The 18471-nt window shown below is 44.8% G+C and overlaps 1 protein-coding gene and 1 long non-coding RNA gene across 13 annotated transcripts in view; one reads left to right on the top strand and one right to left on the bottom strand.

Annotated features, from left to right (window-relative positions):
- Window positions 1-9060: 9060 nt before the first annotated feature.
- The window catches only part of NTNG1 (netrin G1), a 146737-nt gene continuing 137326 nt past the window's right edge, over window positions 9061-18471 (top strand). For 4 of the 11 annotated variants that reach the window (XM_064720336.1, XM_064720335.1, XM_064720330.1 and 1 more), the window contains exons 1-2: window positions 9063-9555; window positions 15483-16181. In XM_064720336.1, coding sequence (XP_064576406.1) covers window positions 15936-16181 — 246 coding nt within the window. In that variant the 5' untranslated portion in view covers window positions 9063-9555; window positions 15483-15935. Of the gene's footprint in view, window positions 9556-9784; window positions 10229-15482; window positions 16182-18471 lie in introns of those variants that run through there. The other 7 variants (XM_064720331.1, XM_064720328.1, XM_064720338.1 and 4 more) reach the window with 5 other exon arrangements.
- Window positions 14257-18471, bottom strand: part of LOC135451283 (uncharacterized) — a 28897-nt gene continuing 24682 nt past the window's right edge. The window contains exons 3-4 of one of the 2 annotated variants that reach the window (XR_010441263.1): window positions 18065-18135; window positions 14257-14782 (exon numbers count right to left, since the gene is read on the bottom strand). This is a non-coding gene — a long non-coding RNA (uncharacterized LOC135451283). Of the gene's footprint in view, window positions 14783-18063; window positions 18136-18471 lie in introns of those variants that run through there. The other variant, XR_010441262.1, reaches the window with a different exon arrangement.

Below are 18471 nucleotides of genomic sequence, written 5' to 3'. Positions count from 1 at the left end.
TTCTCACTGTGTTCTCAGTTAGCTCAGATCTTACAGGGATGATGAACCCTTGCCTATCTAATCCCCTCACCTAGGGAGCCAAGGGTGGCTTCCTCAGGCAGCTCCTACTATTCTGTGTCTGAAACACTACAGGTGAAATCCTAACTCTGGTATGCACCAGTTAGACTCTTTTTTTGGCAGAAGAGCAAGCTGTATGCCAGAAAGACTCAGACATCTTTTATAAAGAACTATAGCACTCACATCATGAAAATATTGCAAGGACACAGTGTCACCATCTGAATTCACATGACAAATACTTCAAATCCAGAACAATGTACAGCTTTGTTTTTACATATGAGTAGATGAACTGTTGTTGGCAAGGACTTGTAGTGTAACACAGCTTCCTCTGGAAAGTCAAGATATTATTTTTGGAGTAAAAACCAAAATACTATTTTTTGTTATTTTTGTCAATACTATTTTTTAGATGTGCACATGGGCATAGAACCTTTAAAAAGAGACTAAATAGTAGAGCACCTTTTAATTTTATTCCCTCCCAAATACCATAGTAAATAAGATAGCACTTTGAAAAGGCTTGTATAAGTTATACAGCTACATTTCCACACACAAAGAGAAAAATAAAACTGTTAATGGAATTTCTTTCCAATATCCTGTTATATTGAGCATAAATACAAGTATCAGACACATGGGTCATTAATTCCCATTGAAAAATGCTGAAGGAAACTTCAGAAATAAAAGTACTAATCTCACCTAAAATTTGTGTAGAAAACCAGTGTTTTGAGCTACAAAAATATCTGTATTATTGTTCACATATTTCTGATACTAATCATATTTCAATTTGCTAAAATCTGTTTTGATGTGTAGACCCTATGCTGCAACCTAATAATGCAATTGAACTTACCATACTCTTAGCAAGAGATTCACCTTTTCAATGAATCAAATGGCCTTTCCTAAAATTCATTACAAGTAAGTTGTTAATTTGTAACTGCAGAAATCTGGTGATGAAAAAAAAAGGCTCTTGAAGTTACTGTTTTGCAGTAATACAGCAACACAACCATTTTCATAGCAAATCCTATCAAACATTTAATGTTTACATCATTGTAAACTTGAAAACATAATTAGTGATCTATCCAGTTACCTAGAACAGTTGGATAGTGCTGCCCTTCACTGGTTCATAATGGTATACCACAAATCAAAACTAATGGCTACCTGACAAAACTGTGGCTCAGCTGCATGACAACTCAGTTTTCCCTACTCCTCCCTCCAAGACTTCCACATAGCTATCAAATGAACACCCAAATGTGCCTCTTCATAATCCAAGTTTTCAAGTAATGAATGCTTTTATATATTTGCTTATATCTTTAACTGGGAGGGATAAGATAGTTGCCAATACTATCCCTGCCCATTGTTCTTGTGTTTTATCCCACGTCAGAGCACTACTGTAATCCCCTCCTCAGTGTTAAATTAAGCTTTTCCTCCATGAAAGAAATGCCTCAATAAAAGAATAATGAACATTTTTGCTGGAATGCTTCTATTCAATATTAAAATATTGGACAGATTAAAAGTGGTACTAAATAATGTCTGCATTTGTGTAGGAACAGGTGGGATCAGGTAAATAACCAGTAGTGTCCTCAACATATGCATTTTGCCCTGCTGAGGGAACAGAATATAGCTGGTAGAGCAAATGTAATAGTCACCTATGTCCAAACATTAAATTTCACCTGGGAACGGAATTTAGATTAGTTGATTTTTTCATACTAGTTGTTATATACATACTGAGACCTATGGGTCTTTAGAAAAGTGATTTTTCCAAAGGAAATACATTTAGGACAGTATTAACAGCTAGAAGGTGTCTGATGACAGGTGATGAATGACTGCTAATTACTGTATGTATTATATGCAGCAAGTCCAACTTTAGATGCATAACTGAGATGAGAGCAGAGCTCATTTCTGTACACAAACATAAGCAGCAGTCCCTGACTCCAAGTCCTGACAAGTCTGTCTGCTAAGAAAAAGCCCAAGTACAAGAAATATTTTCAAAATATAGAATCAAAAGATATAACCTCCATTTCAAAAACAGGCTCAATATTTTTTGACAAATAATCTATTGCTATTTATAATATATTGTGTTTACCACTATGTTTGAAAAATGGCTGAATCTTGCATTGGTGCTGGCCATTTCTAGAGAACATTTCACTTTTAAAAGCCTCTTTGGAAGTGCAAAAAAACCTTGCTATGCACATTTTGAATCAATGGTATTGACAGCTGTACCCTATGATCCCCCATGAGGGTATGTAGGCTCCCCCAGAACTCGGTTCAGTTACAGCAATGGGAGCCTCCGTGAAGCTCTGCATGACTGTGTGCTTCGAAAAGAGTGTCCAGAATTCCCAGAGAAAGTGCCCCAACAGAAGGTGAACTGAGCAAAGAGAAATTCAGAAAACAGGGAATTTTGGAAACTTTCCTCCAAAGCACCTTGGACAATACCATTTAGTGAGTTTGTTGCTGTAAAGATGGCTGAGTCATCCCAGCCCAGTTACTCCACATTCACCCTTCCTAGGGCACCTTATTTTCATCTGATTAATAAGTATTGGCTCATGAACAGCAACTGGACTTTTATGGTCTTTGTCTTCTACAGAATGCATAATGATAGCATTAAGACGCTTCAAATAAAGTACTTCCATCTCTTATTCCATGGTGGAATATTAAGGTGTACTTTTTCTAGAAGGTTTGGCAAATATCTGAGGACCCTTATGTAAGCCCCACTACTAACCACAACCAATGAACTGTCAACAAAGATAAGAGTTAATGGCTGGAATAGTATAAATAAAAGCAAAGCAAGCATATAAATAAAAGATCCTTATCAAACAGCCTTATCAGAATCCTTATCAGAACATCTCATGTTTGGTTAAGCCTTCGGTGTAAGTGCATCACTACCTTCCCCAGAAAGTCAGCACAGCCTGCTCTGGAAAGATGGTTATTTCCTCTGCAGTTTAGCAAACCACAGTTCCGCGTGGCTTCCCTGAAAATGACACAAACTACACTGCACCTCCTACCAGAAATCAGTGCTAAAATACCATCTAATTTGTTAGCCAGGGTTTCTGAGCACAGCCACAGCTTGCAGCCAGCGGCTGCTGCCGGCTGTGCTCACACCGTGAGGAAGAGCAGTCACACTGCGAGGAAGAGCAGCCAGAGCGGAACCGAGAGCAGGCGCACCCCCGGCCGCCAGGTGGGACAGCCATTAGCGGCGATACAGCCCCAAGGCTTTGTCAGGAGGGTTCTCAGCTACTGCTGGTTTCTAGGAAGTGATGAAACCTAAAAATACTGGGCACTGGAGGGAGGAATCAATAAGCGAGAGAAGGGTGTACCTCTGTCTGCGACCCTGCGCCACTCCAGTGTCTTGTTCTGCACAGCATCGAGCCATTCCCTGTCCAGCTGCAGCTTTGACCCCGAGTTGGTCATTTCCTTCTTTTCACTGCAGAAAAGGACTGATACTCCCACAGCTGATCTTCCCTCCCTTGCTGGGATTTTCTACATTTCTGTCTGTATTTTGCTTAGGATACAGCTGCAAAGACTTTTATTAGCCATTTTCCTTTTAAAAATAATTATCGAGTATTTTTCTTTTCTTTAAAGTGTGAAGTATTTGTTAATTGCAAAGGAAAACATTTAATTTATTGGCATATCTGTTCACAAAACAAAAAAAAAGTGATTGAAAATAGAATGTATGCTGCCACTTTGTGAGAGTCATTTACAGCACAGAAAGACCACTTTGGCAGATACATTTATGTCTATACAAGATTAGATTTCACATTTATTATGTGCATGTGGCATATTATTAATTATTAACACCAAAAATAAATGTTTATGTTTGCAGAAAAACAAGCTGCTAAATTCTGAAAAAATATTGTTGAGGATTTACACATTGTGTCATGTATGTTATGTAAATGGGAACAGCAGAGATTCAGTATTTATTATTAGAACAAGACATTTTTCATTCTGCAAGTGGAAATCCAGGCTGTAATTTACATACATCTCTGAATCAACAAGTACAATACCTAAGAACAACACTTTGTATAAAAAATAACTGACTTTGCCTTCTCACAGAGGGCACATCTCATGAAAATTCTTTGCCTGCATTCCCTGGGGAACTGCATGGGAATTACAAACACACTGCTCTCAGGAGACCTGAAATGGTCCATTCTCTACCCTAGACCTGAGGAAAAAGTAATGGGGTCGCACAGCCTGCAAGCAGGAAACAGTCCCAGCCAAATGAAAAACACTGCTGATGAGGTACTCTTTCTCCCAGATTTCATACCTACCCTATTTCAAGATTTCAGACCCCAATGTCCTGTTCAGAGAAGCTGTCAGCTCTGAAACATCATTGGGAAAGATCTCCTTACCCTCTACGGAGAAAAAGTCATTATCAAGCTGTATGGAAATGGAGGCAGGAGTAGGATGACTCGCATATCTCTGGATGTAGTGTTCATCAGTGTAACATCATACTCCCAGCTGGCTGCTGGATTACCTTACTCAGTGTAAGGAGGCACTGGGTGTGCCTCCACAGGCCTTTCCCACTAGGACTGCCCAGGCCTGCTAAGCTGGGTCTGCTGGTGCACAGTGCTGTGATGGAAGTTGTGGTCTAGACAAGGCACCTGTAGCTGCCAGTATTTTTTGTTCTGTCACCCAGCCTGCTCAGAGAAAAACTCTCACAAACTGTACTGTGATGGAGGTTTCAGAGCAAGGGGTGACATTTTTTTCAGTAGCCTCCCTGTCCCCTGCCCTTGAGCTATGTTGAAGCTTGAGCAGTGTCAAAATACTACATAGGGATGTCTGTGTATTCACTACTTCACTGAACAGAGGTCAGGATTTGTCCCCTGCCTGTACAAATCATAGAATCATTCAATGTCCTGAGTTGGTTGCTAGTTCAAATCCTCCTGACATGGGCAGGAACACACCATCCACTAAAACAGGTTGCTCAAAGCCCCATCCAATTCCTCCTTGAATAATTCCAGGAAGGGGGCATCTACCACTTCTTTGGGCCACCTGTTCCAGAGCCTTACTACCCTCAGAGTAAAAGATTTCTCCCTAATACCTAATTTAAATCTATCTGCTTTCAGTTTAAAGCCATTTCCCCTTTTCATATGACCATATACTCTTGTAAAAACCTTTCTTCAGCTCTCTTGCTGTTGGTCTCCTTTGGGTAACTGGAAGGTGCTATAAGGTCTCTCTAGAGCATTCTCTTCTCCAGGTTCAACAACTCTAATGCAGAAACCTTTTGATTTTGTCATTTATCTATATACAATTTTCCAATCATTCTGCTGTAAGCACTGGAGGCACTAAACATGGAAGCCCAGAACAACACTCAAATTCTAGACAGCCAATTGATTTTAAAGAAGGCTAAACTACTGTGGGCAAAGCAGCAATAAAGTGGACAGAGCAGCTCTGCCGCTGGGAGAATTTGCTGTTTCTTGCCATTTCTACCCCTGTCTCCGCTTAGCAGTAGGAGGCACGGGCAAATTAGCACTACTCTTGCTCTTATCTCCTGTACCTTTTGCCTGCTGCTCTGCAAAAACTCCTTCAGCTGGTGACAAAAGAGGTCAGAAATATGTATGCAGTGTGATGGAGGAGCAGAGCAGCACATGGAGCAGCCAGTAGCTCCGCAGAGCAGAGGTGTGCAGAAGCACCGAGCCGCTCTCTGCACAGCAGGACCCTCCCTGCCACCACTCAGCCCCAGCAGCTGCAGCCACTGCCTCCTCTCCTCTGTCCTGCCAGGGCTCTGGCCCCACCAGGAGCAGCCTCTGTTCTGAGGTCAGGCCCCAGCTGCTGCACCACATCACACCTGCAGTTTTCACTGCAGCCCTCAGCCCACCAGCATGCTGAAACACTGAGCTTCAGGCAGGGAAACTCCCTGTGCCTCTGGATACATTTCCAGGGACAGCTGCTACTTCAGGCAAAGCCAGGTACTCTGCTACTGCCCATTGCAGCAGTACCCTGCCGTGGGGAAAGGCACTAATAAAATAATTCTGCTGTATCATTAGAGGTCAACTTGGACTACAGCAAGTAATAAAAGATTCATAATGGCACATGAGGGGATGCACTAAATAGCCAAACCGCAGTTTGAAAACATGCAAAGCTTGTTTAGATTTAGGACTTGGTTAAAAACTTGCAGTTCAGCTGGTGCTTCACCAGAAAAGTTTGCAATCAGCGGTATCACTTCTGTACCAGCAATTTATGCTGCTTCCAGTATAAATGATGCCTTGTAGCAAGGAGTGTCCTAATAGGCATAGGTGCTCCCATGTTCAGGCCAGTAATCAAAAATTAATCCCCTTCCCTGATTCTGTTAGGGGCCAATGCCAGCTATTACTGAGAAGACATAAAAAATATTGCTGGAAGCACTTTCAAGATAACACTTTGCCAGTGTTGTGACTTTCCATCCTTTGGTATTTAACAACTGCTAAATCTTCATTTTTAGTCAATTTCCAATCCTGTAAGGCAGGCAGTGGGACCTGAGGTGTTTTTAAATATTCCTTTCAAACTTTGGTTAATCTTATCTTCTGTCTACATATCAAATCTGCTTCAGGAATCCTGCTAAAGTCCAGTCTCAAGGTGCTGTGACAGTGACTTGCCCAGCCCACTTACGTGTGAAAACTCATTACTGACTACTAAAAGAATTGTCAGAAATTTAGTACAGGTATTGGTACAGTATTTTCAGTTTGGATATAAAAGCACTGTCCCTTCTCTCTTTAACTCCAGCTTGTCACTCTAAAAAGAACAAAAACAACACAGATAAATCTCTAGCTGCTGAATTCCATCTGCTTTTTCATCCTTTCAACAGCCTTTGACAAATAATTTAAATCAGATCTCTTTTCTCTCATGAGCTTAAAATTTGGCTGTAAAGTTTGGCCACATCCTCAGACTAGACTTGATTTTTCGCCATCATTTTTACCAGTAAGGCACATTTAATCTCAGACTTGGTGACACTGCACTCAAACCAGCTGCTCTAGCTTTGATGCAGAAGAGGCCAATACCATTAGCATGAAGAACTTAATGATCTTTGACGTATCAGATGACTCGATCCTGCCTTTAATCTTTGTGGCCAGCCAGTCCCACCAGGGACTGGCCCCAGGAGGCCAAAGACTCTGCACAGAGGAGAGAAAACTTCCAGCACATGTCTGGAGGTGAGGTTTAGGGCATGCAACCAGAGCAGCACAAGGTGCAGAGCAGGTGTGAATGGCACTCTCCAAGTACCCCACTGCCAGTGGCATTGCTGTGACATGAGGAGCCATTCTCTCCACACGTGGAAAGAAGGCATCCTCTCCCAGTTCAAGTCTAAAGCAAGACAACACTCCCCCACCACTCCAAAACCATTCCCCTCGCAGCACCTGCAAACAGCTGATCCAGCCTGGCCCAGAGATGCACAAAGCCACCGCACTCCTCCGCGCCAGGAGGCAGCGGAGCCCCACAGCTGGCACAGGCAGCAGGGCTGCTCCATCCACATGTGCCACTGCAGGGACTTGCCTCAGCATGTACAGTCCCTTGCACTTCGCTGTACAGCCCACCATCTGTCTAGTCATTAGGAAAACAACCCTTTTCTTCCAACTGCACTGAAACTCTGCCCCTCTTCTTTACAAAAGGCCCTATGGAGCCTCGATGCGTGGCATGCTTCCAGTTCAAGCGGGAAGAAAAAATTTACTGATTTCCATCTTCTATCCGTTTGTACCTCAGGGACCAGGAGGCTGCAAACAAAGCAAGAACTGCTTTTGGGGATTGAAAATCCCTGAAGCTGGTTTTTACCACCCCTTTGATCATTCCTGGCTTTCCCACACAAAGAACTTTTCCATACATGTGGTACCTGCACTAACACGGCCACAGAGATTCCAGAGAATGAATGGAAATGCCAAAACAACACCACTGCCCACACAGAGAAAAAAACCTGGGAGGAACTAGAAGGCGTCTTTTTTTACTTTGCTGGGTTACCTGCCTTAGGGAAAAGAAGAAAACTGTCCTTCCTAATGACTCCTGCCAGTTATTTCCACAACCTACCAAATTCCATGGCTCAAATAGAGAAAAAATTTCTTACTCTTCCATAAACCCACTGCCTCATTTCATCTGGTTACCTACTGGGATTGCAAACCGCCAAATTTTGTCAACAAAATACAACGGCACTGTTGCCTACATAAATACATTTAACACCTCTTAACATGCAAAACACGCAAACAAACGATAAACGCAGCTTCTGAGCGTTCACAATGCAGCCAGTGTCCCACTGCCCAGCGCTGGCAGCTGCAGTCGGTCAATTTCAGTAACCAGGTAGTTGCCAGGAGTAAGTAAGCACAATTCCTGCACGGGACTTGATAGTCATTAGTTTTAGATACTGTTTTGTAGCTTGGAGAAATCTAAAAGGGAGAAGTGCGTGCGCCTCTCGTTTAAGCGACAGAAGTAGAGGGCGTGCAGGAGGGAGCGAGGAAGCACAGCAGAAGGAGGAGACGGGGTTTTCGCGTCTTTCAGGAGCCCCGAGGGGCTGGTGCGGGGCGGGCGGTCACCGCAGCACCACAACAGGACAAGTCGCGCTGCCTCCCTGTGTCGGTGGCACTTCGGTGCTGTGGGCAGAGGACGAAGCGGCGCTTCCCCGGCGTGCCCAGCACTGCGGAGGGACCCTCCGGCGAGTTGGGCGGCACGGCACGCTGCCCTGTTCCTGCAGCCGAGGGCGGCTGCGGCGGGGCGCTGGGGTCAGCCCGCCGGGCTCGGGGCTCGGACGGCGGCAGCACGGACAGCACCTCCGCCTGTGCGGTACCAGGCTGAAGCCGAAATAACACGGGGAAATTAGAGCTACTCCAGCAGGCAGGGAGCAGCCACAGCCCTGCCGGCGGCTGGGCGGCTCCCGCTCTGTTCGGGCGGTAGGTCCCGTCCCGTTGCCCCCCGGCGGGGCAGGCGGCGCCGGCGGTGCGCCCGCGGGGCGGCGGGGCGGGGAGCGCGGCGGCGGGGGGGCGGGCGCGGCGGCGGCGCTAGGGCCGCGCGTTGCGCGGGCCCGGAGGTGGGGTAGCTGCCGCCGCCCCGCTCGCCGGCAGTCGCGGCGAGGTCGCTCCGAAGTGAGGAGGCGCTGCCGCCGCCGCCTCCCGAAGTTTGGCCGCGCCGCCGGAGCCTTCCGCGCCGCAGCCCCGGCCAGGGGCGCACTCCGCTCGCGCCGCGCGCCCATGCCGCGGACGCCGGCGCCCCGCGCGGGGCCGCTCCCGCCCTGAGCGGCGGTGGCGGGCGGGGAGCCCGGCGGGCAGGACCCGCCCGCCGCCCCGCCGAGCGCCGGAGGAGTGCGGCCACCCGCCCGCCGCGCGCCGCCCGCGCCCCGCCAAACTTCGACGCCGACAAGTGCCTGGGCCCAGCCGCGGCCCCGCCGAGCCCCTCCGCGACCCGCCGGAAACTTTCCCAGGGAAGAGCATTCCCCCCCCCGCCTCACGCCCTCCCCGCGGCCCTTCATGCCGCCACCGAGGAAGCCCCAGCGCGTCCCAGCGCCGCGGCGGCTCCGCGCCGCCCCGCGGTGAGGCTCGAGGGGCCCGAGCCCGCAGGGTGAGTACAGCCCGCATGCCGCTCCGGGGCAGGATGGGGCGCGGGGGCTGCGCGACCTGGAGGGACCGGGGCTGTGTGCGGGGGTCGCCCCGCCGGGCTCGGGCCACTGACCGCGGGCGGATCGGTGCGGGCCGCGCGCCCCCTGCCGCCCGCGCGGCGCGGAGCGCGCCGGGGCCGGGGCTGGGGCCGGGCTGGGGCGGTACCTGCGCGGTGCCTCCTCCGCCGGAGCTCGGAACCGGGAGCCGGAGCTCGGACCGGGCCGGGCCGCGCCGCGCCGAGCTGTGAAGGAGCGCGGGCGGTGCGAGAGCCCTGAGGGAGCGCGAGCGAGCCCTGAGGGAGGGGCGCGTCCCTCGCGCCGCGCCCGCCCCGCAGCGCGGACCCCGCGGGGAGAGCGGCGGCCCCGTCGGGCACGGGCGGCGCCGGGCATCGGTCACTGGTACCCAGCCTGGTGTCCTCCCTTGCATCGGAAATTGCAGGCGGCTTTTCTAAACATTCACACGCACACAGAACCCCCAGAGAAAACCCCGCATGGCGGTGAGCAGCGCAGATCAGCTAGACGCGATAAAACAGATGCTTTTCTACTCTCAAAGTTGGTGCATGTGCGGTTTTGGCCTCTGATTGATACACTTTTATTGTTCTGCAATCAACTTTTCACTACTCCGGATCTGATGTGGTAGGAGCCAGCATTACTTCTACAGAAATGTTAGCAAAGACAGTGAGTGGAACAAGCGGTGGAGATGCTTTTAAAGAGGGAATAAGTCACTGTCTTGCCTAAGGACAATGCGGTTCAGGATGAGAAGCTGTGGCCGGGGAAGCCCGCCAAAGGGAAGAAAACAGCAGAACTTCCCCTGGCTTGTTTTATGTTGTGGTTGTGGTGGTGGTAGTTTGTTTTGGTTTTTTTCGTTTTGTGCTTTTCATGGGGAAAAAATAAAGGTTAATTTCTGGTATATTTCTGGACCTTAACAGGATGATTACTAGAGAGTTTCAAACAGTGGTGATACTCTCATGGAGTTATGAACTTTGTCTCAAACCTCTGACATTGATAAGCAGCACCAACTTTCTAGCTATTTATGTAAAATACAGCAATAGCGCAGAACAAATTCAGCAACCGGTAGGCATTCATTTTTGAGCCTGAGAACTTTCAGTTAGAAAGTCTTCAGCTCACACCATAACTTGAAAGCTTTGTAGCCCTGGATACACTGTGTGATGAGCATGCATCGCCTTATTGAGCATGAAGAGTCATTGAAAAAAACCCAAAAACAAAGCTTGTAACTTCCCCAAATGCTAACTTAAATTCCCAGAGGAAAAACTTGCAGAACAGATTGATGCTAGAGATATTTAAGGCAAGACGCTAACAATTATAAAGACGCGAGAGGAAAAAAAGCAGCCATGTACTAAGGCTGTAAAATTTAAATAGCTGAAATGCTTTTTACTCCATATTCTGACAGCTGATGATACCTGGCAAGCAATGGCAGTGGTAGTATGATGTGTCAGTCAGCAAAGAATAATGTGTGAAAACCAGAAGTATTTCAAGTATAGTGCCAAATTGCAGGGTTTTGGTAGCTGTATTTTATTTTCTTTAATTAGGTATTGACATTTTAAATTTCTCCTGAGGCTAAGAAATCTTTTTCTGCTAAATAGTTAAATAAGCTGGATAAGAATAGAATCTAAACTTTGATTGGAACAGCATTTGAGGCCAAAGACACCAAAGTAGTTGCTTGAGTATACTGCATTTCATATAAGTATTGACAGAAATAATGTGTATTAAATCATTAAATACAGGTTCCCTTCTTCTTTGAATAGATAAAATAGATAAATAATTTTGCCTTTATAAAAGGGGTTGGTTTGTATATATGTACAAGGTTCTCAAGTTGCCTAGGTGTAACATGGTATACAACGCGAGGTTAGTAAATGTAAGTTGCATGAGGGTTAGAACATAATTTCCTATGTTCTAAACTGGCTTTATATAATTAACAACTGGAGTGGACGCAGAGGCGCTTTTTACTTGGGCTTGATTGGATCCATTCATCTGCTTAAGCTCGTCGGGATACAAACTTGAAACATGTTTCCTTTGGAAAAATCTGTTCCGCAGCTGCCGCTGTGGGGAGGTGGCAGCCGGCACTCCTTGCCTTGCCTCGTTGTTTCAGACAGTTCTCCTCAGGCAACGTGGGGTCTGCTGCTGGCTCTCCTTCCTGCTCCTGAGTGCTGGCAGGGTATGCTCAGTCCAATGCATGGTCAGTGTGGGAGATGGTCACTATTTTATTACCTCCTCATGTTCCTGTGGCTTGCCAAAGAGAGGCCCAAGAGCCCACCCCTATGGATCTCACAGCGATTTCCCAGCAGGGAGCTCATGCAAGACATCCAGCCGCTCTGGTTGTGAGGAGGCGAAGGGGGTGGATTTTCTCACTGATGGAAGGAGGCAAAGGAGGAGTGTTTGCTAACAACCCCTAATGAGACCTGAAGCTCTTCCCTGGCACTGGTGCTGCCAAGATGCATTTTATCTGTTCTGTAAAGGGGGTGTCTCCTCCATCTGCAGAAATAACACGCTGCATGAGCTGTGACTTCCCCATCTGGAAAGGGATGCATGTGCTCAGAGCCTGCTCACAGCTGATTTCAGTCTGGGGGTCAGCTGCATGCCATTCTTCTCGGATGGCTGTGACATCCTCACTTGTGGCCAGAACGCCCGGCCCTTCGCAGACGGAGCCGCGCTCCGAGAGGAAGGCAGAGCCAGATGTGGCCTTTGCACCCGTGCCTCCCAGGTGCCTCCTAGTGTTTTCCATAGTGCAGAGGCTGTGGCACATGGAATGTTCAAGGCCCCAGTGCTGCTGCCCCACACAGCAGACGCCGGGAGCAGCGTGCTCTGGAGGCTTTGCATACATTTGCTGAAGTCGTCGGGGCAGTTTGCCGTTCCCTTGCCCTCAGCCATCAAGGATGCTGGTCCCTCCTTTGCCACCTCCATGGCCCCCAACACCCAGGGTGTGTGACTAGCAGGGCACAGGGAATCGGGACACCAGACAGTAGTTAATAGTGGTGTGTTTGATTACCTTTTTCTAAGGTCAAATGCACAGGCATTACAGGGGACAAAAAGCCCCATTGCCATGTGTTGCCCACAGCTAGAGGCTTATCACTAAACATCTGGCACAGCTGTAAACTTCAGAAATGTTACTCCAAAGGTTTTTTCTACAAAATAATTCAAATAGGTATGTCCTTAGCAATAGGGCACTAAAATGTAAAACGCATATCATAAGTGACTCTGCAGGAACAAACAAAAGCAAGACAAATCATACAGCTCTGTCAGAAAAAAAACCTGGCAGCACTCAGCACATGATCCTTAATGTGCTTTGGTCAATATCTTTCTCTATATCAATGGAAGCTCATTAAAAGAAGATATTGCAGACTAACTGGGCCATGCCATACTAGTTCTTGCCAAAGCTTGACATTTTTAATACATTAATAATATGTCTGTAATGTAATGGAAAACTATTAATCAGAACTGGTTATATGCCAGAAATTTAAGCTATAATTGGCTGCTTCTTGTCAGGAGTGTCTGTTGTACACGGCTACAGCTGCCTAATGCTCAGATGTCTTGCACTTCTTCGCACTTTTTTCTTGTCAGTGCACTAAATTCAATCGATGTTATAGTCTATAATTCTGTGTAACGACCATCATTATGACTGGCTTACTTTAATGAGAATTCGTTATATGGGAAGTATTTTAGCACAGTGTGTTAAGGTAGCAGCTTGCTTCACATTATTTAGTCCTATCCAGTCCTGGTTTATTAGCGAATCTGAGTCTCAGCATTATAAAATATTACAGGTAACTAAAGAGCTAGAAAGGAAGATATTAAAGAAAAACTTTTTTTTTGATTCAATATACAAGCTTGCAGTCTAAATATAATTACACTCAGTAACTTCTTATTTCTACACAGAAAAATTGTATTTATTTACTTACTTACTGTTTATTCCAGCTATGACCAAGCCATCTCAAATAAAAGGTATTTGACTTACCATAAATTAAAAATAATTTGTGGCTTCTTCTAGCAAGGAGTTTTTTCCCATTTTTATAGTGACATAGTTTCCTATAACCCTAAGCTATGGGCTCTTGTAGGTGCTTTTTTTTCCTCTTCAGAATAGCAGATACATTGGAAAGGAAACAGGGGAAGAAGTGTCTTTAAAATTATATAGAAAATGTTCTCTGAATTACTGAATTCCAAAATAATATGCAAACACTCCCACTGAAAACAAAAAAAAAGAATGTAAGGTTGCTACAAAGCCAACAGTGCTACCCAGCATGCTTCTTAAAGAGATTTAAATTTAATTTGGTCTTAGATATTTCTGCTTTTGTGTCAGATTCAGATTTGAAGCTTAAATATGTTTGAGCGAATTGAGAATTGTTACTGCAGGAAAATTCAGATATTCTCTGCGTATTCTGATAAAATACATGAGAGTTGTATGGTAACACTTGATAAAATGAATATAATGGAAAATTGCATTTACGTCCATACAGCAATTATTGTAAATTACTTTGCTATGGAAACACAATTCAACCATCTGTTGGCATTTCATGGTGTCTGTAGTTTAGCTCAGTTTAAGATGAAGCATTATTTAAATATAGGGAAGCTGTTTGCGAATAGCTTTGAAGATAAGTTTGGAAAATGAATATTCCCAACGTGACACGTTAAGGAGCTTACCAGGTCACACACCTCTTCCCGTGGCTGTGGGATGTAGGAGGTTCATGACACTGGGCATGATTTAAAGCTGGGAAGCAAAGCAGGCTGCAGAAAGTGGCGACTTACGGTTGTTTCTCAACATCTGTCCGGCGGGTCTGGCTCGGTTTTAGCATCCAGACAAAGGAAGTGTGGAAGTGCTGCAGCGTGTGGCTGAAATCCCCTGCCGACAGCCCCGCGCCCTGGCTCCCCAACCTCGGGTGGCACAGGCTGACAAATGCACTGGAATTCCTAGCCCTGGTTTTCCTTGACCCTGTTTAGGGTACTTACTCTGTGTTTGCAGTTTTCTTCATACAGAATTTGGAAATTTTTTTTTTCCTGCAATATTTAGGAAATATATATTTGAAGTTGCTATGATATACTTCTGGCATTTTATACCTGTAATAATGTGATTCAGGTGCTACAAAGTGAGGAGATCTCTAGTTGTTTTCTGAAGAGGGTAAAGGGCATATATCTGCTGTGAAATAGGTGCTGTGTACTCAGGTACAGCGACCCTCAAACCTAAGAAAATAAAGGGGGAAAGCATTCTTATAGTAAGCTACAAAATAAGCCATTATCTTTATCAGATAATTTGTCATCAATATGGTCAGTAAATCACAGTTCAAAGGCAGAAAAAAAGGGAGCAAAACTCTTGCAATGCTAACAGGAAATGTCAGGGAAATTGAATTGTACTTGCCATATCTTTGTTAGTCTTAAAATAATAATAATAATCTAAAAGAAATCTGTAAGGCTTTTAGAGCTCCATGAGGTCCTCCTGCCAAGAAGCTACTAGCACCTGCAAGCCCTGATGCCCAGCTCTGTGTCACTTGAATAAAAGAATTTTGCTGCTGCTGCCCTGCAGTGCTGGGCTGCCTACTCCCCTGCCTGCCTGCACCATCTGGGCCATGGCTGAATTCAGTAGTTTGCTCTCCAGTTTTGCTAGGGTGAAAATACAGTTTTGGAAGCAGGAACCTCTAACTCACCTGGAACATTATAAATCTGTCTTTGTTAGAGTACAGTTAAATCCTTCATGTCAAAATACTTTTCACTGTGAATGATTTTGGTAGTTTCGTCATTCTAGCACAGAACCCACAGTAAAGGTTATCCATATTGTAGCAATTTGCTTTGTATTGCATCAAACCTTCAAAATGTCAACATATCGTGTATTTTGTAATGCATTGATTCTTGGACAATAACTCTTAATTTTTATTGTTTCTAAAAGGGTGCTGGTGCCAGAAGAAAAGGATGATTGATGGGAAACAGACACCAGCCTATAGACACTCACCCTCTTCCTTCGGATACTGATTTATCAGTGTGTCCAGGCATCCCCTGCGAGCCCTGAGCACGGAGGATCACTCAGGGTTATCGACAGTGGAGCTCAAGACCTGCAACTTCACAAATTATTATCTGCTCTTGGACATCTTTTACAAGAAGCCCTGACAGATAAGTTATAAGTCGAAGGACAAGCGCTGCATGGCTGTGAAAGGCTGTCATCAGGGCCTGGGTGGCTTCTACCAAAGTCTTTAACATAGTGAAACAAACATCCCATCCTAATGCTTCACGTTTGATTTGGAACCTATTTTATAAATACATACGTTATATGTACATATAATCTCTAGACTGCACATACGCCAGCACTGAGCATCCTTACAAAGCTGACATAAAGGATTTAGAAATGTATTTGTCAAGATTCCTGTCACTTCACACCCTCTGGGTTACTGTATCCTCCGTGATGCAGCACTACCCCTCTGTGTGGGGACACTATGACGTCTGTAAGACTCAGATTTACACGGAAGAAGGAAAAGTATGGGATTACATGGCCTGCCAGCCAGAAGCCAGAGACATGATCAAATATGTAAAAGTGACTCTGGATCCCCCCGACATAACATGTGGAGATCCTCCTGAAACTTTCTGTGCGATGGTAAGGCAAGCTTTTCATTTTGCATAATTAGTGGGGGTATATTTGTGATAGATGGCTTCAGAATAGAAGCCCTAGAGTGCACAGAAATTATCCAAGAAAACCTGCATCATATGCCAAATGTGAAAGGTTCTGCTGTACAAAACTCTGAGCAGTACATTAAGCTGAGCAATGAGATGTTCTGCTTATGAGGACTTAACTTGACTTTATCAGAATTCATTGTCTCTCTACAGCAACTTTTAATGTATCAAAAGAAATCAGCATAAAACTCTTATTGTGCTAACCCATAACTGGGATGGCCTTTGCCTGATCAAGAAAGATTTGAATGAACTGATTCTACTAAATCAGTTTAAAGCATCATAGCGTGGCATAATTAAGTCTAATTTCCAAACAGCGAGACTGGTTGAACTCAAATTGCTAAAGCTTAAAAAATGGTGTTGAGAGTTGGGCTGTTGAAGTTTTCCCAGCTGCCCAATGAGCTGTAGCAGGTCTATATGGACAGTGCAGCTAAAATCACCTCCAAGCTCTAGCAACTACTCACAGCTTTCTTTCTAGCTGAAACTGTAGGCATTCAAGCAAACTAAGAGAGACCAGAGCTCCTCATTTTACATGGTCCTAAAATAGACTGGGTTTGGAAATGTTTGGCTTGGTAAGTAAATGTACAAGTATAAGAATCTAACAGACGCTATATATGTATATATACATATACATACACACACATATATATATGTATGTACATCAATATTTACAGCTGTGCTGCTCCCAAGTGTTTGATAGATCACACTGTGAGAAGTTTCAGATAAAGAGATCTTAACTTGTAGATAACTTCTTTGTGCTCACACTTACAGAGGCTCTCTTTTCTTTGCAATTGGATATTTCTGTTAAATAGTGAGTGGAAGATACTGAGTTCTTTAAAAAGAAAATAAGAGATTTGTTTTACAAATCATGCACACTTACATCTGTTAATACAGCACTGGAAACATGCTCCACATTACCTACATTATTTAGATTTGAAAGACCAACGAGTTCTGGTGAGTGAGGTTATCACAACTGAGAAAAGTCTACAAGATACTTGTTTGCCTGTGTACAAATCATCATTGCTGGGTGACAGCATCCCCGCAGGAAGGAAATTTGCTTTTAAATGCCTTGTGGCATCGTTTTCCACCACTGCTGTTGTGTAAGGAGTTCAGATCCAACCACACATACATTTAAGGCATTATTTGCACGCATGCAGCTGCTTCCCACATACATTATGGTAATAGACACGTGATAAATTGCGAAGCTGCATGAATAAATTACATTCACTATGAACCTTTGACTGCACCACTTGCTCTCTGCCCACTAATCCATCTCTGCTGACATGTCTTTGACGCTCTAAATCTCCAAGCAGTTTCAAGCAGCCACTGTTTAAAAACAAATGGAAGTCATGTGCCCCACATAATATTGTCTTATTGGTTTTTTTTCTTAGTCTTGAAATACATTTTTCCATCTGAATAGTAGTAGCTGTGATTTAGCACTCAGTAATATTTAGCAACTCATCATATAATGCAAAAAGTTTTTCTTTTAATGAGAAAACACCCATAAGAAACAAACCTGCCCAACAAAACTTGTTTCTTCCTTTTAGTGCAGATAAACATTGCAGCAGTTCCTATCTTAACTAATACTGTAAGTTTCTGAAGGCCTTTGTTATCAGTATGCACTCTAGTTAGAACAACAATTTTAAACAAAAAACAACAAGGCAAAGAAAAGACATTTTGATTAAATCTAAGTGTTAAAAATGGTGCTAGAACTCCCCTTGAAAACATTTGAGCACACCAGTTCATCAGTGCTGTGATGTGGGAGGAAGGTTTGCTTGGGAGTGACCTGAGATTACAGCTGTAGCTCACCTGCAGCTTAAGCCTGTAAGATGCAGAAGGCCACCAGAATCCTCACATGAGAAGCAGAGAAAGGGGAGTACCTGGGGAAGAGTGAGAGAGAGCCCACAGCATGAGAGTGTGCATTCAGCCACACAAGTGTAGAATGACTGACTTTTACATGATAAACTGTGGGATTTGTTTCCAGGATAGATGTAGATTGTACATATCCACTGTATTTAGATATGCATTTGTAATGGCTTGTCTTGCTTGAAACATAAGGAAAATGACAGAAATATTTAAATGTTCCTAAGGTATTGCCCATGGCTCACAGCAGAGCATTCTCATCCCTAAAAATGCATTGTCTATCTGTACCATAGCTGGCTGTAGGAATTAGATATTTCCTGCAAAATGAGGTTTTATGTATTTTGTAGTGCTGA

This window comes from Zonotrichia leucophrys, chromosome 8 (genome assembly GCF_028769735.1).
Source record: "Zonotrichia leucophrys gambelii isolate GWCS_2022_RI chromosome 8, RI_Zleu_2.0, whole genome shotgun sequence".
NCBI classification, from domain to species: domain Eukaryota; kingdom Metazoa; phylum Chordata; class Aves; order Passeriformes; family Passerellidae; genus Zonotrichia; species Zonotrichia leucophrys.
Note: the sequence above shows the minus strand (reverse complement) of the source record. Positions and strands in the feature narration are given on the sequence as shown.